Source organism: Eschrichtius robustus, chromosome 12 (assembly GCF_028021215.1).
Source record: "Eschrichtius robustus isolate mEscRob2 chromosome 12, mEscRob2.pri, whole genome shotgun sequence".
Lineage (NCBI taxonomy): Eukaryota > Metazoa > Chordata > Mammalia > Artiodactyla > Eschrichtiidae > Eschrichtius > Eschrichtius robustus.
The window spans coordinates 52,158,035-52,181,900 of NC_090835.1; the positions used below are offsets into that span (position 1 = coordinate 52,158,035).

The window sequence follows — 23,866 nt, forward strand, 5'->3', positions numbered from 1 at the left end:
ATTGGGATTGACATATATACACCAATATGTATAAGATAGATAACTAATAAGAACTGGCTGTATGAAAAAAATAAAATAAAAATAGTTGATGGAGTCAGAAAAAAAATAATAAACCTTTTTAAAAAAATGCTAGCAATGAACAATCTGAAAATAAAGTAAAAAAGCAATTCCAATTATAATAGCCTCAAAAAGAATAATACGTTGTACATAGGAATCGATAGAACAAAAGAAGTGTAAGACTTCTCTAGGATGAACCACTCTTATGTTTCTCCTTTACTCTTACACTCATAATATTGCTGACACGAGATGTGTGGGATTTTCGCATGAAGCAATTCTCAGACAACACCTAGATGTCCTAAAATTCAATTCAGTTGTGACCCTAACCATAGTTAACACAGACCTTACAGGTTAAGGGCTTAGTCTGTTATGACCCCCGGCCTCACTCACCCCCACCTCAGACATCAGTTACAAGTCCAGGTTGTTACTTGTGCTTCTGACCAACTGGCTCTAAGTCACAGGTTCCCTTGCCCCCTCCTTGAGTTAAATTAATTTGCTAGAGTGGCTCACAGATCTTGGGAAAACAGTCTACTTACTAGATTACTGGTTTATTACAAAGGATATTAAAGGGTATGAATGAAAAGCCAGATGAAGAGATACAGGGGGCGAGGTCTGGAAGGGTCTCAAGCCCAAGAGCTTCTTTCCCTGTGGAGTTGCAGTGTGCCACCCTCCCAGCATATGGGTGTGTTCACCAACCCAGAAACTCTCTGAATCTTGTGCTTTTGGCATTTTTATGGAGGCTTCATCACATAGTCATAATTGATCATTAACTTAGTCTCCAGCCTCACACCTCTTCCCAGAGGATGGAGGATGGGACTGAAAATTCCAAGCTTTTAATCATGGTTTCATCTTTCTGGTGACCATCCCCCATCCTGAGGCTGTCGAGGAGACCGCCAGGAAATGCCTTATTAGAACAAAAGACACTCCTATCGCCCAGGAAATTCCAAGGGATTTAGGAGCTCTGTCAGGTACCAGGGTCAACGAGCAAATATTAGAGACAAAGGTACTCCAAGTGCTCTTACCACTTGAGAAATTACAAGGGTTTTAGGAGCTCTGTGCCAGGAATTGGGCGCACATATATGTTTTATTTCACACTTGTGCACTAAAAACTACAACACATTGTTAGAAGAATTTAAAGCTCTAAATAAATGGAAAGACACACAGGTTATTTAAAGACTTAATATTAGGATGGGAAATTGACATACAGATTCAATGCAATCCCTATCAAAAGTCCAGCTGCCTTTTAATAGAAATTGACAAACTGCTCCTAAAATCCAAATGACAAAGCAAAGTTTCCAGAATAGATGAAACGATCTTGAAAAAGACCGAACTTGGTGTACTCACACTTCCCAATTTCAAAATTTACTTCAAAGCTACAGTAATCAAGTCTGTGTAGTACTGGCATAAAGATAGATATATACACCAATGTAAGAGAATTGAGAGTCCAGAAATAATCCCATGTATCTATGGTCAGTTGATTTCCAACAAGGGTGCCAAGACCATGCAGTAGGCAAGAATTCCTTTCAGCAAATGTTGCTGGAACAACTCGATAGCCAGGGGCCAAGGAATGAATTTGGACCCCTACCTCATATCATATCCAAAAAATTAACTCAAAATGGATTAAAAACCCAAATGTAAGAGCTAAAACTATAAAATGCTTAGAAGAAAACACAGGTGTAAATCTTCATAACCTTGAATGATGCAATGTTTTCTTAGATACTACACCAAACACAAGCAACCAAAGAAAAGCTAGATAAATTGGACTTCATCAAAATTAAAAACATTGTGCTTCAGAGGGCACCATCAGGAAAGTGAAAAGACAACACACAAAATGAGAGAGAACATTTGCAAATCACATATCTGATTAGGGACTTACAACTCAAGTATATAAAGAACTCATAACTCAGTAACAAAAAGGCAATTCTATTTAAAAATAAGCAAAGGATTTGAATACATATTTCTTTAAAGACAATACACAAATTGCCAATGAAAGCACATGAAAAGATACTCAACGTCCTTAGACATTAGGGAAGTGCAAATCAAAAGCACGATGAGATACCTCTTCACACCCGCTAGGCTATTATCCAAAGAATGGACAATAACAAATGCTGGTGAGGATATGGAGAAATTGAAACCCTCATACACTGCTCCTGGAATGTAAGTGGAGCCACTATGGGAACAGTTTGGCAGTTTCTCAAAAAGTGAAACATTGAGTTAGCATGTGGCCCAGCGGTTCCACTCCTAGCAGTATACCCAAGACATGTGAAACATATGTTCTCATTAAAACATGTACACAAATGAATGTTCATAGCAACATTATTCATAACAGCCAAAAAGTGGAAACAACCCAAATGTCCGTCAGCTGGTGAATGGTTAGGCAGGTATGTGCATACAATGAAGCAGAATATTACTCAGTCATAAAAAGGAGCACATTACATAAAAGTGAAATACTAATGCATGCTCTAAGAGGGGTGGAACTCGAAAACATTATAAAGTTAGACACAAACAGCCACATACTGTATGATTCCATTTACATGAAATGCCTAGAATATGTGAATCCACAGAAACAGAAAGTAAATTAGTTGTTGCCAGGGGTTGGGAGTCGGGAAAATAGGGAATGACATCAATGGGTATAAGATTTCTTTTTGGGGTGATGAAAATGTTCTGGAATTAGATATTTATGAGGGTTGTTAAGTCTTGTGAATATATTAAAAACACTGAATTGTATACTATGAAAGTAAATTTTATGGTACATGAATTATACATTAATTTTTTTAAGTGGGGAAAATGGAAAACAAATAAAACATTCATCCTGAGTCTTAAAAATAAAACATTATATTTAGTATCTATTATTTTTTAGTACCAGAAAAAAATACTGAATTTGAAATGTTTTAATATGAACTCGAAAGCCATTTGCAGCAATTCTTTTTTTTAAAATTTTTGGACATGCCACGCAGCTTGTGGGATCTTAGTTCCCCAACCAAGGATTGAACCCAGGCCCTCGGCTGAAAGCGCGGAGTCCTAACCACTAGACTGCCAGGATATTCCCAGCAGCAATTTTTTTTTTTCATAAGAAAGTCATAATAGTGCCATGAGATTGCTTAATTTGTTTCTTTTGGTTCTTTAAGGTTTGAATGGCATGTTTGCTTCTTTACAGAAGGGAAAGGTGTCCATCTATCCTCTTTTCTTCATCTGGCCCAGGTTCACACTCAGGCACAATGAGATATTTGTCTGTGCCTCTGTCCAGGGCTTAGAGAATAGATTTTCTCATTCTTTCTATTTCTATGTCTTTTTTTCTTTTTCTTCCCTCCCCCCTCCCCCCTCCCTCCCCCCCTCCCCCCTTCCTTCCTTCCTTCCTTCCTTTTTCTTTCTAAACCCCCTCCTCCCCCTTCCTCAACTTTCTTATACAGATGTGACTTGTGTATTCTTTGTTTTCTTCTCTTTGAGCCTTGTTTATCATGGCTGAACATTTATGGATCCAGAGATATATGCTTCTATATTGAAAGAGTCTCTCAGTCTATTGGTAGGTTGCTAAAGGATGAGCAGCTAAAAGCTTGTTGAGTTTTATGCATTTTGAGTTTGAAACCCCTGAGACATCAAACTGGAAGTGTTCGGAGGCATAGTAGTATATGAGAAAGAATTACATACAGTGGCAGAGAACTCAGGAGAGAGATCTGTGCTTGAGATTAGACTTGGAAGTCATTAGAGAATTGTTCTTACTGTAATCTTTCAATATTAAACTCAATACATTTCTTAAAGCAGTTGCCACAGGATTTTTTGTCCACTGAAGTACTGAATCCTTTGGCAACGGGGATATGATGAGTGTTTTGAGGTTTACCCTTGAAAACGTTATCCTGAAGAGGAAGCTTGGTATGATGGGAGACAGGAATTTCTGTTAAGGAAACCTTGATATATCTATGCATATTTATGAGTATTTGTTCTCAACAACTAGGTCTGTGGGACTGCTTAAATGAAAAAGAAAATAAATGTTTTCAGTTGGAGTCATGTGGACAGAAGTCAGATTTCAGTTGATTGAGGAAGACATTGGAAGGAGAATCTGTATAAATTATTCCTATGCTTAGCGGTTGAGAAGAGATGAAAGAAGATTGTAGGAATTATCCGTTGTTAAAGGTTAATGAACTTCTTGTTTTTTAAAATTGAGGGAGTTAAATATGTTTGTATACTAAGATGGTAGGATCAGTAGAGAAGGAAAAGTAAAAAATGGAAGAATGAAAGGAAATTGTTACGGTCAAAGTTCGTATGAGAGACATAAGGAATAGGATGTATAGAGAAGAGCTGGGGAGTTAGTTAGCCTTGGATGTGGAAGGGTCATCAGTTTCACTGAGGTAGAAGGGAAAGAAATGAAGGGGGTAGATTCAGATATATTTTGGGCGGGCAAGCATTAAGAGCCGTGTCATCGGGAGGTAGCTGTGTCTTCATGTCTGAGGAGTCAGAGTCAGGACACTGAGCTAATAGAAAGTAGGGTGTCTGAGAGGTGGCTTGAGGTTTGGAATAGCAGTTGAGGAGGCACAAGAGGAGGGCCTCTCTTCCGGGCTTCCTGCAACCACCCACACATTTAGAAACTCACTAGAAGAACTCACAGGACTGTTAGCTGTACTCATGGCTGAGGTTAATTATAGCAAAAGGACACACAGCAGGATCAGCAAGGGAAAAAGACTCATCGGGTAGTCTGGAGGAGTCCAGGCACAGGCTTTCAGAGTTATCCCTCCCAGAGGCGAAAATGACGGGCTGCACAGAACATGCTCCTTCCTCCAGCAATGAGTGTGGAACATGTGCATAGTGTTTCTGTCCAGAGAAGCTTCCTTAAGACTCAGAGTCCAGGGTGAGGGTAAAAGGGCGGTCGTTATGCCAGCACTGTGCTGCACAACCAGCCACAATTACCAGAATTCCATACTCCCAAAAAGATAACAGGTATTCCCCTAAATCACATTGTCTGCAAAAACAATTCAGGCAAGTTGGTATAGCAGGAGTTCAATACCCCATCCCCAACACTCAAACACACAAAACAACCTTATTGATACAATCAGGATCCAAAACTAAATTCCCAAAGGCCAGCTAAGGGCTAGCCCTGTAACTAGGCTCTTCTTAAGAGTATCAGGCCTGGTTTATTAATACTTTTCTGCACAGTCACTAAAGGTCAAGCCTGATAATTACCCCAGTTTCTAGTAGTGCCAGTATGCATGACTTCGTGGTTTTGTAATTTTCTCTATTGGGGCACCTCAAAGTAGCGGGGTAGAGCAATTTAGTTGTTAGATTTATCCATATTTCGGGTCTTGAAGGGACTGAAAGTACTAAAGGATGGGGTGAGGAAGCAGCAACACAGTAGACAGAGGATAATGATGAGACAGCTAAATTTAGAGTAGAATTTGGAGGTGTGCTCTAGCCTATAGAGGAAAAGAGAAAGCAAGGCAAGGTGACTCTTAGATTATGAGAAACTCAGCAGACCCAAGCAAGGGGTTTGTCTGTTGGTGCAGGGGTCCAAGGTTGGGACATGGGCTTCTCTAACTTATCTAGGCTAGTGAAAATCAGACTTATTGTCAATTCAATTCTATATATATATTTTTTTTTTTTTTGGTATCTTTATCTCACAAAGAAACCTCGTCTTGTTTAATCTCCTATTATGTTTTAGTTGAAAACAAGCTTCATATATACGTGTGTGCTATGAATTCTGTGTTCTTAAAAATAATGTTTTCCAGGGGTTATAAAATCCTTTTCTAATATACTAAGTTTTCTTCCGTTCTTTGCTTGCTCTTTCATCAGAGGACACTTCTGACAAGATGGATGGTAAGAACTTCCTTTTCTAATTCACCTAAAAAATTTTATGGCTCTTGGATTCTACATGATACCTTTGTTCGTTCTCTTAAGTTCTGAAAATAGGCTGCTTATTTGGCAGCACTCTTAATGTGAAAATGGCTACATAATTCTCTGATTTAATTTTGGGTTAATCATATCTATTTTGGGTTTCTCAGTTTACTCAAATACTAGGTTACTCTGTTATAAGTTAAATCAATTTTCTTAATTTTTTTTACCTGAGCTCTTAGAATATTCTTGATTTCTTAAGTCTTTCTCTGAAATATTAGATTCAGAAGAAGGGAAAGGAATCTCGTAAGTCACTTGATTCAGTTCTTTAGTTTAATAACTCTGATACAGAGAGAGACAAATGACATATTTTACAGATTCATATGGTTATTTATGAAAATGAAATGCAAGTCACAGATGCTGTCTTTCAGAGAGTGAGTTTTAAATTAACATTTAATCAAAATTGAACTTACTTTGAGCTATGCCTTTTTAATTTCAGTATTTAGTTTATCTTTAGTTGCTTGATCCAGTATGGTAATTTTTATCTGTATGGTATTTTTGTCTAACACTAGACTGTGTATTATCCATACTTGCCCTTCACTTCATCAGATACCATAATGTTATCTAAGAACTTGAGCTTTTTTATAAGAACTTGTAAGAAGATCCTGAATCTGTAAGTCACAGTATGAGATCTAGAGAAAATGGAAAACTGTACGTTTTTCTGTCAATTATTACATAAACTCTGAAATTGGTATATCTTCCATTCTGATGAAATGGAAGATTTATTTAATCTTGGGTTGGGTACATGAGTGTTACTTATAATTAGTCTCTGTGCTTCTGTGTGTGTTTAATGTATTTCATAAATTTAAGAAATTATTAAATGAAAGAAAACCTAACCAAGAGATAGTTTCTATATTTCAGACCATTCAATATCACTTCTAACACTGAGATTCTAGATCCTTTAAAAACAAATTATTCTCACATTCCAGATCAAAATGTTTTCTTTTGTGGGTCAGAAACATCAGCCTATTTGAGGAATCACCTGTGTTGTGTGATGTGTTACTCTCACTGATGTTTAATCCTGTGTTTTAAAAAAAAAAATCTATATACACACACATGGAGAAACATCTGTTATTGCCCTATAGTAGTAGTGAGTTTGTTTTTTTTTTGGCCGTGCCGTGCGGCTTGTGGGATCATAGTTCCCCGACCAGGGATTGAACCCGGGCCCTCAGCAGTGAAAGCATGGAGTCCTAACCACTGGAGTGCCAGGGAATTCCATTTACTTGATCATTTTTGCTAGTTTTCATTGACGTCTTAGGGAGTACAAAAATTTTTGAATAAATAGCTAATGGATTGATAGGTCTTTGTAATGCTTTGGTGAAAATACTGGGTTAATGAGACCTAGGTCATGGATTTGATTCCCATGTTTGTCAATTAGTTTTCTAGTTCTTTTATGGACTACCTTTTGAAAATGCACAGAAAGAATTCTTACATTGGAAAGATCTATAAAAATCTTCGTTTTGGAGAGAGCAATGAAAGTTGCATCTTTCTTGAGTAATTAATTTCTCTAATTTTCTTCACCATTTAAAATGTTAAGTATGAAGTATAGCAGACAAATGTGTTTGTTATAGAATTTTGCTATTTTTAATTGTCTAGTTTTAACCTTTTTTGTGCTATGAGTCATTAGGTTACCTCAAATTTTCTTTTATCTCAAAATGAATCTTTTAAAAGCTAATTTAAGGCTATCGAACTAGAAATTTTTTCTTTTGCCCTTTTGTTTTCGTTGGGTGGGAGGCGCGAGGAAGGTTTTAACATCAGCATTGGCAGACTTTGTTGAAATGTTATTGTTTTATTTCTCTTATTTAGGAACAGCATCTGAAGATGGTAAGAATTATACATTTTGTTAGTAACACAAATACCTCTACATTAATATTTTCATTGGTAGGAATTAAATATTAAAAACTAAAATAGGCTAATTTCTTTGCAAATCTGTATAATTTGCGAGCTGTGGTAGCTTTTACATTTCATGTTTGGTTGTGTTAGTTATACATGTGGATTTTTTTTTAATCCTTCATCCTGGAGTTTTGCTTTGTATCTTGGATCATCTCATGCTAGAAAAACATAAATGCTTAACATGTTTAACAATATCTAGTATAAAGTTACATAGTTTCATTTTTTTCTTGTAGTGACATTAATGCTTTTATTTTGTGTTTTTGTTTTTTAATTTATGCCAATTCATTTATACTTTGGGAGTGCACGTGCCATTGCTTTATCGTCTTTTAATATCCTCAGCATTTAAATGCATTTATTTTGTCAGCTTTTAAATGTATCTTTGATTTTGAATCAGTGACTGGAGAATTGCATATGACTTGAATTTGGGATTACAAAAACCTTGCTAGATATAATACTTTATTTTACTGAGCCAGTTTACCTTTTAAAAAATTTATTGCTTTTGAATTTGTAGAAAGGAAAAAATTCAGTTTTTATATTTATCCTGCCTGAAGGCTGTCTTATTAAGCCTCTGATATGAAACACATTTTTTTTTTCTAAATTGTACATGGATGACATTTTCTTGTGATACACGGCTAAGTAGATTTAACATTTTGGAGGTCTCATACTTACTCTGATATATTTGAAATATTTTCATGTTTTAAGTTTTAAACTAGAGTACTAGTTTCTGGCACTGTGGCATTGTAATTTAGAATGGTAGTATCAAAATACTTAATTTATCCTAATTTTGTTGTACTGGATAAATTCTGCATTTCAAAAATAATAATTTTTTTCTATTTTACTTCTTAGTCAGGAGAACATTGTGTCCTATTCTAAACAGACTCTGTAAAAGGGTGAAAGTCCTGAATTATGGGCTTTTTAGGGGCCTCAAAGAAGTTGATAGAATGCTAGGATCTACCAACTGTACTTCTCCTTTTGCTTCATTTTATTCCTAGTTCCTAATTATTCTCTTATCTTCCCTCACTCATTTCTTAATTTTGTAATTTTTCCTTACTCTTTAGTGTATGTTTTCCTAGTTAATAGTGCCATATTAGGCTAGCCCCTATATTGTTGGGGTTTTTTAAAAATTTATTTTGTTTATTTATTTTTGGCTGCTTTGGGTCTTTGTTGCTGCGTGCGGGCTTTCTCTAGTTGCGGTGAGCGGGGGCTCCTCTTCGTTGTGGTGTGCAGGCTTCTCATTGCAGTGGCTTCTCTTGTTGTGGATCACGGGACACGCAGGCTTCAGTAGTTGTGGCACATGGGCTCAGTAGTTGTGGCACACAGGCTTAGTTTCTCTGCAGCATGTGGGATCTTCCCGGACCAGGGCTCGAACCTGTGTCCCCTGCATTGGCAGGCGGATTCTTAACCACTGCACCACCAGGGAAGTCCCCAGCCTCTATATTGTGATTGCCCTAAAAGTTGTGCCTTTTAACTAAAAAGTATTTTGAGTCCTTCTTTATGATCATGTTTGGTATTGGTTCTGATTTGATAGTGATTGAGACTGTTGCTTGAGAATACCAAAGTACCTGCTAGTAATGTATTTTTGTTTTTTCTAATGACAGTTTACTTAAGCACTTTGGTAAGCATTATCTCCTTTGGTTCAAGAGCTCTAGAAACATCTTGCGGCTTGGTTTTGTGGAGGGGGATGAGGCAGTAGTAAGAGAAAAAAGGAACGCAACTTGGAGGTAGAGAAGGAAATGTGTGTAGAAAAGTGCCATCTCTTTGAGGATTGGTATTTCCTCAAATAATTTTATAAATGAAATTGGTTAGTTGGAGGAAGAGAAGAGTAAACGTGTCCATGTTCATCTGTAGTAATCTCATGTTTAGCACAGGATATAAAAAGATGAGATATTTTACCTAGTATTGTATCTTCTTGCAGATCTCTTTAGAAGTACATTTTCAGTCAGAAAGATTGTTTGGGTTGTTGTTTCCAAGATTAGCTTGTATTTTAAACTACAGGGTGGATTTGAGGATAAATTAAATTTCATGGAAACTGAAATTTTAAAATTGGAACTACCAATTAAGAATAAGTGCATGCCTGTGGTAATTATCTTAATTATAACTCTACTTTACTGGACTAATAATATCAAACTGAGAATGGAGATCTTTTAGTTTGACTTTATTCTTACCGGTAAAGGAAAGTTAGCTTATGGTGCAACACGTAAAAAGCAGTATGTATTTTTAAAATTTTAAGAGAACTATAATCTTATAATCTGTAAGTGAAGGTTACATTATTACAGAATTTAACAATACTTGAAAAGCACACCCAATTAGAAAATTATAGTGAGATTTTTTTCCTCATTACTAAATATTATTATAGAAAAAAGTCTTTAATTATGTAAATAATTTTATTCCTTAGGCCGGGTGAGAGCAAAGCTTTCAGCACCACTTGCTGGTATGGGAAACTCCAAGACAGATTCCAGAGGAAGAAGTCGAACAAAAATGGTGTCTCAGTCACAGCGTACGTATTGCCTATTAGTTCTCCCATATTTCTAATATGTTAGGATAAGCATATTCCTTGTATGTTACTGTATGAAGAGATTGACCAATGGAAAAAGACAAAACTAATTTCAAAAAAGACAAGCCACATACTGAGTTCTTGTTCTGTACTTTAGGTTCATCATCACCTGACAAAAATGAAGGTATTTTTTTTTTCAATGTTTTGGGTCAGTTGTTGTGCATGTTTTGGAATTTTTGGAGTGGGTGTTGTCTTGTCTTTGGTGTGTTATTAGGGCTGCATCATTGATATCTGCACTTAGAAAGAAAAACTTCATCTGCTGTACAGACTTTTGCATGGAGATATTTTAAATAGCACAAATCTTTTAACATTAAGGTTTTCACAGTCTACTCAGAGACTTGTAAATGTGGAAAATTGTGCTTTTTAGAGGCAAAATAATTGCCATATGTTAGCATCAGATCTGGTTGCATCTAGCTAATGTTGTTCAAGGGCAGTATGTGGTATCTTTGTACTCTCCCTAAAATCTGTTAGAATGCAGTTAGCATTTTTGGCAGGTATATACTGATTCATAAAGAGGAAACAAATTGAAATGACCAGTTTTGTTATATTCCTTTTTAAATTTAAGATTTATATTTTTGCAATTTCATTGGAAGCTGAGTTTCTCATAAACACAATTATTAAAAAGCACAATTTTGAATTCTAGGTAAAATGAATGATCCATTCCTATATATTCCACAATAGTAATATATACACTTACGGCATAATTAATTTAAAAGAGTTCACATTCCTTCTTTATCAAGAGATTTTCCTTAGCACATACCTCTTAGAACAGGAATTTTTTCTAGGGAGGTAATTCTGGGGTTCTTCTATATACTTGGCCATTTTGGAAAGAAATAGATGTAGCTATCTTCCACTATTGTTTAGGTGACTCTTCCAGGATATAGATGCCCAATTTGTCTGTTTTTTTAACTTGATTCTTGAATCGTGGAATCAGAGAAAGGAGCTGGGCTTAGAGGGGGTCAGGGCAGTGATTAGACAAGTCCGGCCTAGCAGATTCTCCTCTTTACAAAGTCAAAAAATCTAGACAGAGTAATGATGGGAGCACTCAACAAGAGTCCTAAAAATAAGCAGAAATGCTTAGTAAAATTGGTTTGCAAATTGAGGGTTATTTACAAATAGGAAAAAATGGCAAATGCCCTCTGGGTGAGAGCTCTTCTCCCAACCAAATTAGGAATAGATCATACCACATTCTTCCCTGATCTTGTGTATTTTTAGGGTAACTGTTAAAGTAACTTAATCTTTAGCCGTATAGCATAGTAGTTTAGAGCCTTGCTATTCCAAATGGGGTGCCCAGACCAGCATCAGCATCACCTGGGAAATGTACAATCTCATGCCACCACAGATCTACTGAATTCAGTCTTTAACAAGATCATCAAGTGATTTGTGTTACAATCAAGTCTGAGAAGTATTGATTTAGATCATGGATTTGATCCATGGCTTTTCCAGGTTATTTAAAGTTGCTGTATTTCTATATACTTCTACTGTAACCAGTAAAATGAAGAGGATAATCTCACAGGATTGTTGTGAGAATTAAATTAGTATTTTGCCTGAGCACAAAGTATGTGCTGTATATTTTAGCTGGTGAAATTGATGTCCTTGTTTTTCTTAACCTAATGTCAAACTGAATTTTATACTCCTATTGTGCACTTCTTTGTTGTTATTTCTTACGGCCTTCAGGAAACAAAAATAATGGTGAAGTTAGGAAATTTAAAGCAGAAAGAAAAATAAAGGTAGCAACCAGAAACTGTCTGTATCCAGCATCTTAAGGATAAAACAATTTTGTATGAGATATTTTACTGAGTTCTCTTCTAAAGTAATATACTAAGACTGAACTCATGGCAGAGATTCAAAGTGCTTTGTGTATGGTTTTTTAATATATTACTTAAGGAACTCCCTTTTAAGTATATTATAACTACTGATCACTTCAAGAGAATATAGAATAATTTTTTTACATTTGGTTTTTCACTTTGAAACCCAATCCACAATACTTGCAATCCTCTCCTAGAGTGTGAGAACATAATGATAGATTTTTAGACCTAGTAGGATTTTAAGATCAGAAGATGTTCCCACTATAAAATCACTTAGATTTTAAATCATATTGGTGAGGTTTTTGTTTATTTGCCTGCTTATTTATTTGAATGACTGTTTTTTTCATTTCAAATTCTTTTGAAAAAAGATATTGTGGCCTTGTATAATTTGATGCAAGTTTCTTTACACATATTTGCACAGAAATATTGCTGTGCTCTCCATCTTCACTTTGTTGTGAAGTAATTCATTAGGGTTTGCATGGTCTTTTCCATATTTTTATATCACCATTTAGGAAAAAAAAATCTCTTGGGTCACAGCAGGTATGTTCTGATGGCTAACCAAAAATAAATAAAAACAGACCCAGTGGAGAGACTTCCAGACTTAAATGTTTACGTAAATATTGTGTCTTTTGTTGTTGGTAGTGACTGATTATGTACAAATGATTGTACAGCCTGTCAGAAAATTTGTCTCTCCACCCCACCCCTCTACTGTTTGGTTTTTTTTCCCTGTGTGTCTTAAGAAAGATAAAACCTGTAGCTTTTTCATGTAATTTTTCTTCAGCTAGAAGATGTTGTAGTTCTTCCTTACCTGTAGTTTTAAATTAAATGTTTAAATTATAAAAATTTAAACATTTAATTATTTAGATTTTAGGCTATCAATAGAAGAAAAGCTGAAGAATTTACATTTACTTTTGCACCTTCATTTCATCTGCTTTGTACATGAGTGTCTGATTTCAGTTTATCAGCTAAAAACTACTAAATGTTCTGCTTTTGTTACAGACATCAGTGGTTTTGGGATTTTTTTTTAAAGTTTGCTTTTTTTGCTTTAGAATTTTTTATTTTCTAAGAACTGACTAAAGCTTTCTTATTTCCATCTGCCATTCATTTTAAATCTGCTTCTTCCCTCTTCATGGATTATAACCCTTACCCTAATTCTGCCTTTACACTTGTTCAGGATCACAATCTGCTAATACCATTGGTGGTAAGAATATATAGACTTTATGTGTGCATCTGTTGTTTGATCACCTATTTTCATTATCAAGAATGGGTTCTATTCAGCAGAAATTCTTAACATTTAATATTATATCATTCTGTAGCCATTATTGGGGTAAAAATCACCAGTTATGATTTTTCTTTGACCTGTCCTTATTTATTACCAAAACCCTGGGTTTTTAAAATTATCCATGTTGATGCCACAGGTGTAAACATTCAAAAACAAGGAGCTTTAGTAATGCCTTGAAAACATCTCATAAAAAGTATAAAATGGTAATTTGAAAACTTTAGGCAGCACAAGAGAAATTAGGTATCTAATTTCAAATTTCATAAATTAGAGTATTTTCTAGTAGCATGCTATTCCCTAGGTACATCATACTCTTTTTCATCAACTATGTGGTTTTCCTAGAAGAAATAATTAGCCTTGGTAGTTCTTTTGCTGGAGAAAGAGCCTTGATATTTTCTTCTAAGTATAAATAATTCCAAAATGGGTTGTAGGCACTGGAATTAACACGCTGTTGGTGGGGGCCGGGGGAGGGGCTGCGGCCATTGGAGAAGAGCGGGTAATGATTAACACTGCCAATTTTATTTCCCAGGAGAGGGCATGAATGAATTTAAATATATAGTGAGCTTGCATAGTTTTGATAAATTCAATAAATCTAGAATAGGTAGCGTGATTACTCTGCTTCTATACTGTATGTTTCCTCTCTGCTGAATAGATCCACATTTCAAGGAATTCTCCAGTCTCCTACCAACACCGTCACCCCCTAAACTTACATTAGTTTTAACAGAATAACGTGTTGTATGTGTTCAGTTCATAATTTACTCTTTTTATATTGTTGCAAGTGTTCCCATAAAATATTCCATCAGCTTATCTTGCATTGTGAGTTTGTAGCATGTTGGGTGTTTGGGTGTTTTGGTGTGTATGTTTAGTTTAGATGCTGCATGGAGAAAATAGGTACCTTGTGAGTATCTCTAAGGTTATAACTGAAAGAAACTTGATTTAAAGATTCTTCACCTGAAATATCATGAAACAATTCAAATGAGTCATCATTTTAAAGTACACTTGTATAATTTCCCTGCAACAATTTAAAATTCCTTCTACACAGATAATAAATTGCTAATGTCATCGTAAACATTGATTTGTTTTACAGTATTGCTATAACCAGCGGAAGATGAGTTTCATTTTGTGTGCTAATAAAGTTTAGGAATTAAGCATGAGTTTAAATTGTATTCAGGAAGACCATGCCAAGAAAACGGTAGCCAGGGTCACAGATTAGCAGCCCATGAACCACATTCAGCCTGCCTCTATTCATGTATTATTTGGTCTACACAACATGATAAAAATCAGGAAATGTCAAAGCTTTCATTTAAAAAACAAAAAAGTCCCAAAATGTAGCCAGTATTACCTCAAGACAGAGCTGGCTTGAACTAAAAAGTCACCACTCCCTGCCTCACACTCAGCACTGCTCCCTGGTTGATGTTCCCTGCTTGTCCCCATTGGCTTTGAGTCTTTAATCTTTGCTCTGTGGAAGTGAAGTGTCATTGGGTAAGATTACACCAGGTGAGCAGTGACTGTGGAGAAGTTCCCAACAAAGAGGAAATGTTGCTTTCATGAAGTTTTATTTAAGTGCAAGTTTAACTTTTATAATGCTACCATCCAGAATCTAGAGTTAAATTATACCTTGGAGTTATCTAGTTCATTTTCCTTTTCAATGCAGACAAAAATGTTTTGATTGACAAGGAGCTTATCCCTTTAAACACTAACGCGTGCAATTCTAGTTTAAAAGCGTGTTTCTTAACTTTTTTTTTAACTCTTACCCCAATCTCTGAGATTTTGTCCAGTTCCCTTTCTCTATCCCTGACCACGTACGTATCCTTTGTCTTCCAAGACTGAAAATCACTGGTTTAGAAAGGGTCTGCCGCCTTTGACATTTATTTGCCCATTAGTCGTGTTTTACCCTCAGTATACATCTCCTTGGCAGACTGGCCACCCAAGACCCCTTTGCTATTTGAAGGCAAATAGCAAAATGCAAGTTTCTTTTTCAGCTGGCCCAACTTTGTAAACATTTAAAATTAAATCTTGTAAAAATTTAAAAATATACATAGTTGCAAGATAACCTTGTTATGCCCATTTAGAGGCATCTCAGCAGGCATACTTTTAACAGGAAGCACATTTTCATTACCATATTCTTAACAAAAAATAATAACAGTAATAGAATTATTAATTTTTTCCTTTTAAATGTATAGCTTTAATATATAGCATTTTAACATATAGCTTTAGCTGCATGAAATGTATTGTTAGATAAGTTATTTCTTTGGAAATCTTTTCTACTATTTATGTTCTGAAAATCATAATAGTGTTGTCCTTATTAAACATAGCATCTTATACTCCCCAAACTGAAAATATATTTACATGATTTACCATTCAATCCTAGTATATATAGTATACCTTTTTATTCCAGGTTTTGAGTATATATAAACCTTCCTCAGTCTAATTCCTTTGAACTTAGAACTGCCATTCTATCACAGTTTTCTCAGGTGCACTTATTGAATTTTTATCCTTTCAACAAGTTCTCTTGGAGTTCACATCTTAACATTTGTATGTGTGTTTGGTGTTTAGCTGGCAGCCGGTCTGGGTCTCCGGGCAGAGTTCTGACCACAACAGCCCTCTCCACTGTGAGCTCTGGTGTTCAAAGAGTCCTGGTCAATTCAGCCTCAGCACAGAAGAGAAGCAAGATACCACGAAGCCAGGGCTGTAGCAGAGAGGCTAGTCCATCTAGGCTCTCAGTGGGTAAGATTTTTGTGCAAAACTTGGGACCTTGTATTTCTTTAGTATTTCAGGCATTGAAGACTTCAATTTAGGCACTTTAAGTTAGAGGAAAACAACTTAAAATTCAAGGACAACTGAAATATAGGTTAAAAATGGAATTAGATATCTTATCTTGAAAGTATAATTCATTTATATTTTAAATCTTTTCATTTTAGTAAAATATCATTTTACTCTTCTAATCACATACAAACTAGAAGACTGTACTCAAGAATTTTAACGGTATTCCTGGTAATGCTTCATCAAGAAAAATTTCTTCTCAACCTTAGAAAAAACTTATTTATTAGTTTTTAAGAAAGAAAAGAATAGGGACTTACCTGCTGATCCAGTGGTTAAGACTCTGCGCTTCCACTGCAGGGGGCATGGTTTCGATCCCTGGTCGGGGAACTAAGATCCCGCATGCTGCATGGAGTGGCCAAAAAAAAAAGAAAGGAAAGAAAGAAAGAAAAAAAGAATAAAACCAAAATATCAAAAATACAAACTCTATCTCCTGTTTACTCCCCTTCTGTGCTGCTGTTGCTTCATACCAGCCCGAAGCAGTCGTATTCCTCGACCAAGTGTGAGTCAAGGGTGCAGCCGGGAAGCCAGTCGGGAGAGCAGCAGGGATACGAGTCCTGTTCGCTCTTTTCAGCCCCTTGGTAAGTGTTTGGGCAGGTGTGAGGCAAATTGCTTTCCTGTTGTGTTCCTACCATCTGATAACCTCAACACACCCTGGATTTAGTTGATGATTTCTTCAACTGTATCTTTTCCTCTATCTCTTTTCTGTCTTTTTGAAGACAGTCAGAAGGAAATTGTATGTTTGGGCAATTCCTTTGACATTTATCTGTCTTAAATGAGCAAGTTAGACATTGGATAAACAAATTGCCTTCATAATCAAGTAAATATCATACAGATTTAAACTACAGAATATTGAATTCAAGATTTTTCTTAACAAATCTCCCTATAAAATTTAAGGACAATATTTAAATATTTACTCTTAAGTGAAATATGGACTATTTAGTTTGATAAAAATAAAAACTTTTGTCCTTTTTAGCAGAAATATTAACATTTCACCTTAGATATTTCAGATTACTAGAAAGAATGCCACAAAATAATATATGAACTACTTATTAAAATGGGAGGGATTAACATTTTTACAGTATTTTACAATTTAACAACGTTTCTCATGCATTAGCTTATATCATGTCATTGCTGTGAAACCTGTCTGTCCCTGGTTATAGAGATTGTATTATACCCTTGATTATAATACTATATTTACCTCAATTATAAAAATATTAAATGATTTTTAAAAAACTAAATATTTTAGAGTAATTGGAGAGGCAGAATTTTTTATGTTGAAAATCTTTAGAATTTCTGTGTGGTCCTCAGCATTTTAACTAATACTTTGTTTATATGCACTTACCTATAGCCATTTCAGGTTTTTTCTTTTAATTCCATAAAATGTAGGTTATTGTAATACTTAAGAGAGTTGCACTTCAGACTTTGTGACACTTAATGTAGAGCATAGTTCCACTCATTATTTATTGGAATTATTATTTCCTTCAATAGACACATTAGTATAGAATTTCTAGAGGTTAATTTCTAGTTCTTTGGGCCATTTGGCTCAACTATATCACTACTAGACTATCCTGTACTGACCCTTTGAGCTAGGAACTCAGGCAGGGGTATCCTCAACCCTTGTTTGTGTTCCAGTCCCAGGTGCCAAAGAGTTTCCTTCTGTACTTTGCCAGAGGTAGATTTAGTTCATGTACAATATACAGTAGGCTTAGTCTGTAGAGTATCTGTGTATGTGTGTGTATACATGCACACACACATACATATACATATATATATGGTACATCCTCATGCATATATGTTTAAAAATGAAATAAATCTTACATTTGTATAAAGTAAGCATGCCACCTTGAAGAGTCAAAGGAAGCAGAGTGGGTGTGTGGTAGTTAAGAGCATATGTTCTCGGGTCAGATGGCCTGGTTGATACCCCAGCTCTGTAGCTGTTTTATATCTGGGTTTTTCCTTATCTGTAAAGCTAGAATAATAATAGCATGTAGTTCTTAGCATTGATTTGAAGACACTGTAAAGGAGAGAATACATGAAAACTGTCCCTCAGAGCAGTGTTTGCACACGGCGAGCACGTGGTTATCACAGTCATCGTCACTGCTGCAACTGCTCTTCCACGTCTTCCCCCTGGAACAGTGCTTGCTTACCTACAGTTAGTTGTGTTACACATCAGTGGCGAGGATCTTAGATTTTTTTAACGGTATAATACTTACCTTTGTATAATGTAGAATTAGTAGAAAATGTGAGACATCAGGAAGATACAAAAATAGGTTTCTGTACCGTTTAAACCTGTGCAATAGTCAGAGATTAGAGGAAATTTATAACCAACTTCTAATTACTTAAAACATAAACATGTTAATATGCCTTTTTTTTTTAACATCTTTACTGGAGTATAATTGCTTTACAATGTTGTGTTAGTTTCTGCTTTATAACAAAGTGAATCAGAAAGTATACATATATCCCCCATCCCCTCCCTTTTGCTCCTCCCTCCCACCCTCCCTATCCCACTCCTCTAGGGGGTCATGCCTATTTTTAAAGAGATACGTTGTTCAGTCATTGATCTAGATTTACCTCAAAGCCACCATTTGGCAATTTAAATCATTTAAATTTTATTATTAAAGGAGGTAGTTTTCCCAATTGTGATGAAACATCCTATTTGGTTTAAAGGTGGTTAAACCTTTTAATCATATAGTTTTAGAAGAATTGAATTTTATAGCCCTTTATTTACATGTGGATATTGCATAGTAAAGGTAGCAGATTAGTCCTGTTTATTACACAGAGATGAAGATAGCATTCCCAGAGATCAGGTTGTCCTTTTCATTCCCATTTTCTGCCATATTTGCCTACATTTTTCTCTTTCTTTATTTGGTGAATCCTTTTGTCGCCTCTGACTTGAATATGGACATTCAGCAGATGAATCCCATAGCTTGCCATTTATTCAGTTGTAACACAAGGCCAGCATCAGGGCCCTAAAACCCCAGAAATAAATCAGAGCTAAACAAAGATGAACTCTGGAACTCACACTCTTAGTTTCCATCTGTTTCTGGAACCAAGATTCAAAAAAAGGCTTACATTATTACAAGCACGTGAGTGTTATCTTCAGCCACAGATAGCTATTGATTTCAAAAGGTTTTCAAAATTTTTTCATCTATTAAAGCATTTCCATATTGCTTCAACTCTTCCTTATCATTTTAGAAATTATTCTGTTGGGTTAAATTAAAACTATATATTAGTATGTTTTACTAATGATACCAGTCACCTTTCAGGGTCTGTTAAACATTTTATGCAACATTCTCTCTTTAATCCTATCTCTCAATCTTTTTGATCATTTTCTTATTCATTAAGGTCCTGTGGCAAAGGAAAGAGTAATTCATGTAATAAAAGTATTTTAACTGTTCTCATTAATATATCTGAAGCAGAGTAACTTTTAAAATGAGTAATATGTTTCATTAAATAATAAAATGATTTTTTCCTGGCTTATTTGTTTGCATGTGTAAGAAGAAGACTGACTTTATGATGTTATGAAAATCAGGATTTTAAGATCTAAAATTTTAAATATCCTAAATTTAGATTTAGAGAGATGTCATAAATATAAGGAGAAGTCAGAAGTTTCTAGGTTTTTTGATTAAATTGTTAATACTCCCCTTTTTTGGTGCTCAAAATGTGCTTTGATATTTAAATAATCTACTGAATGCAGAATTTATATACTGTGAACCATTATAGAAAACATTTATGTTAACATAAATGAGGTATGTTATCTCTTGAACAATGTAAAGATGGTATGTGTACTATTTAGGAGCAAAGACCTTGAAAGACTACAGATACTGAGGTGTGGCCTTGATCAAATTAATTAACTTTTCTCTGTGCTTTAGTTTAGCTATTTGTAAAATTGAATAGTAACAACTGCCTCACTGGGTTCAGGATTAGAGGAGATGGGATTATTATTGGTTACTATTTACCATAGTGGTTTTTTTTTTTTGAAACTACAGTGTTCATTTTTTTGTCTCATGCTTGTACTTTTGACATTTCCTTCCATTTGAATACTTACTTTTTTGTCTCCTGTGAGCTTGTCTGTCCCCTTAGGTGTAAGATCTGTTGTGTGTCAAGGAAGATATTGCAATGCAAGTGTTCAGTTGCCCTAGTCTAAGGCAATATTCTGATCCTTAACTATTAATAGTAATACCAATGTGAACTAACTCTCCTTGCCTGACTGTAGTGCTGCCACTATTCCTTGTTTCTGTAGTAATAGATGAGGTTTGTATGGTCCTGTTATTCCAGCCTCCAGACACCATTCCAGATCTACTGGTGCCCTCTACGCCCCCGATGTGTATGGGGCCTCAGGTGAAGGATGAGTACATTTTCACTATCATCTGTGCATTCATCTTAAGTTTTTTGTCCTTGTCAGTTTCCATTGAGTAATCATGTTTTAAAATTGATTTGTTTTATTTACATTTAATTTGTTGGAGAATAAGTCATTTGTGGGTTTTTAAAAAAATTTTCCCCCAAGTAACTTTTTTCCCTTCAGCAATCTTACTTGAACATTTTTCTCTCTGGAGATGGGCATTTTTCTTTTGTATAACCTAAGTTATGTCATTTTAAAATATAAAATTGTTTTATGTTCTCAGTTATGTACTTCATCTTTGTATATATGTTTAAAAAAAAAAAAGCCAAAATGGTGGATGAAGTGTTTTAATTGTAAATGATGATATATTGTAGAAAGTAGTTGAGAGGAAGAACCCATCTATGGTTTGTCTTTACATACCTCAGAGTGTCGGGCAATAGTAGGTCCTTGACAAATATCCAATGATACATCTTAGTTACAGAATGAATCAGCCTATCTTGAAGGAGAAGAGATAATAATTGGAGGGGTTTTCCCTTGTAAATTCCTGGCGTTCCTTTGTTGAGCTCCCTAATCGTTACTGGTTTGAGAATTGATCTTTGTTCTGGGCTGCTCTGTGGCTCAAGCAAACAGATGAGATTTGCCTGACTGATAGAGCTAGATTAATTACAGGGCTATAGACTTGCAAGCCCTTAGTTGGCCAGCCATGCTTTCTTCTATCTTCTGGTGAAAAGTATATCATAGCTACTATTCTTTAAATTTACTTCCCACACTGTCAGTGATTTTAATTGCCTTTGCCCTTTTATTTGACCAAAAATAAATGTACCCAGAGAATACACTATTGCTTTTAAAATGCTTTGCCCCATTGGTTTTTTTTTCCTCCTCTTAAGGATCTTAAAGTTTCCAACATGACCCTGTTACATTTATGACTCTCTCAAAGCTATTTTCCTTCTTCTGATGAATTAGGTCCAGGGTATGGGATCAGCCAATCAAGCCGACTGTCATCCTCTGTCAGTGCCATGCGAGTCCTGAACACAGGTTCCGACGTGGAGGAGGCAGTAGCGGATGCCTTGGTACTTTTCTCCATTTCCTTATCTTTACAGATGTTCCAGCTGTGAAACTAATGTATGAGTGAGCCAATCCACAAGTGTGGGAAAGGAGATGGGAAAACTCTTGTGGATTAAATCTAGGAAGATCAAATGTGGGCAATGTAAAAAGGAAAACAGTATAATTAATTCTTGATCTTTATTAATTGCCAAATTTTTAAGCCAGGGCCCATAGTAATTGATGGGATGTCAGGAATATAAATATTGATATTGTTAATATGGTGATATTTTTTATGCACTGTAATACACTGAGAATAAAGGCAGATAGATTAGTATATAAATATGTACACTACAAGTATGTAATTTCAAGTTTAGCTTAACCTTGGCTATTTAGGAATTGTTTTAGTTTGGGGTACAGTTTTGTTTAGTCTTTTACTTATTTGTATTTTCTGAGCTGAGAGAAAGTACAACTTCAAAACAAATTATATTTAAGATATCTTTCTGGCTCTTTATACCTGACACATTAAACAGTGAGGCTTAAAAACATAATCCGTAGATCTATGATGGTTTGTCAGAAGAGTGCTGTGCAGATATCACTGTAGTTTTTCTCACTTAAAATTATGAAGGAAGTATTAGAAACAGTGATTTTAATTGGCTTTTGCCTTTTTCACAAGTCAGTTCAACATGATAATTTCTCTTTCAAATTATGATATTAATCCTATATTTGAGAAGTAAGCATTTACTCAGTTTTTTACACAGAACTTATAAAGGTGTCATCTTTGTTTTGAAATTTAAAAATACATTATGCCTTTTAAAACCACATATCACCTCTTAACCAGTGTTGATAAGATATTTGCCACCTATATTTGAAAAACAAGTTTTTAAAAATATTCATTGATCATAGCTGTAATATATTAAATGTAATCACATGTAGTTCTGTTCTAACAGTCTGTATGTGCTGAATTTTTCTCTTTACCTTAGCCATCTGATTTTTCTAATCAATATAACTAAGTAGGAACTTTGTTCTCTTGAGCTTGGGACATATTGATCACATCTTGTTCTGGTGATATTAAATTAGTCATACGTTTTAAATTTACTATTCCTCATCAGTGTATTTCTCAAATTATGCTTTTTAGTTTCTTGTAAGTGGATGATTTACTAGTTAAATTCTGCTCACATAAATTTTATGAATTGAATGGATTATTCTTGAACTATTACTTGTCATAAGATGTTGTATTTGATTTATATGAGGAATATTTAGCCACCAGGGCTAAAAGCTGAACCCCAATAATTTGACTGTGAATACTTCCATTATTTACATAACATAGATATTCCAGTTATAACTATCAGTTTTTAGGAAAAGACTATCCAACTATTAAGTCTAATTGGACCTAGGGAAAATCATAGAAATAAAACTAACTTTGGAAACAACAAAAGGATCCAAATAGGAAGAAGACTTGAGTTTCTTTGGGAAAACTGGTTATGGGAATATTTCTGTAGCTTAGATTTTTTTTCTTTGGACTAAAGGATATTGACAAGTTAAAGATATATTCTCCTAATAAGCAGTTCTTATGTATCTATATATTTAAAAAGTTAATGTTTCTAATTATGGGCATTGTTTATGCCTACTTCACTGTGCTGTTTAGCAAAATGTTTTTCATTATTTTCAATTTTTCTCTTTAAAAATCTGCTCTCAGCTCTTAGGAGACATACGGACTAAGGTATAGACATTGCTGTTTTCTGACATCTTACGATACCATAACTTTTTTTTCTTTCCTTCATCAGTTTAACAGATGATAGTCTTCTATAAAAAATTCAAATGGAAGTAATAAAATCCTTAGATATACATCATTTTTCTGTATATATGATTATATGATTATATGATTATCAACAGGGAAATAGTGCTTAAATAGAGTGTCCTATGGGGGTTCTCATCCTTTAAGCCTGACTACTTTGTACAAATGCAATGATGTCATCGACACTGATGTCTATAACAAAACTGGTCTTGAAGACCAACACAGGAAATACCACATTTTTGCCATTCTAAATTAAGTTGGTACCTCTAAAATCAATTTAGTGATGGAAATGTCATTATAAAACTATTTTTCATTGAGTTCAAGTTATATTTCTTTTAGATTTTAAACTTGGAGAATTCTAAGTCACCTGGAGCTGTGTAAAATTATTGTG

The 23,866-nt window shown here is 34.9% G+C and overlaps 1 protein-coding gene across 3 annotated transcripts in view; it reads left to right on the top strand.

The window, feature by feature from the left end:
* Positions 1 to 23,866, top strand: part of CLASP2 (cytoplasmic linker associated protein 2) — a 170,054-nt gene that overhangs the window by 97,759 nt on the left and 48,429 nt on the right. For all 3 annotated transcript variants that reach the window (XM_068558803.1, XM_068558804.1, XM_068558805.1), the window contains 4 exons: positions 10,226 to 10,327; positions 16,028 to 16,198; positions 16,765 to 16,872; positions 21,600 to 21,706. In XM_068558803.1, coding sequence (XP_068414904.1) covers positions 10,226 to 10,327; positions 16,028 to 16,198; positions 16,765 to 16,872; positions 21,600 to 21,706 — 488 coding nt within the window. The remainder of the gene's footprint in view (positions 1 to 10,225; positions 10,328 to 16,027; positions 16,199 to 16,764; positions 16,873 to 21,599; positions 21,707 to 23,866) is intronic.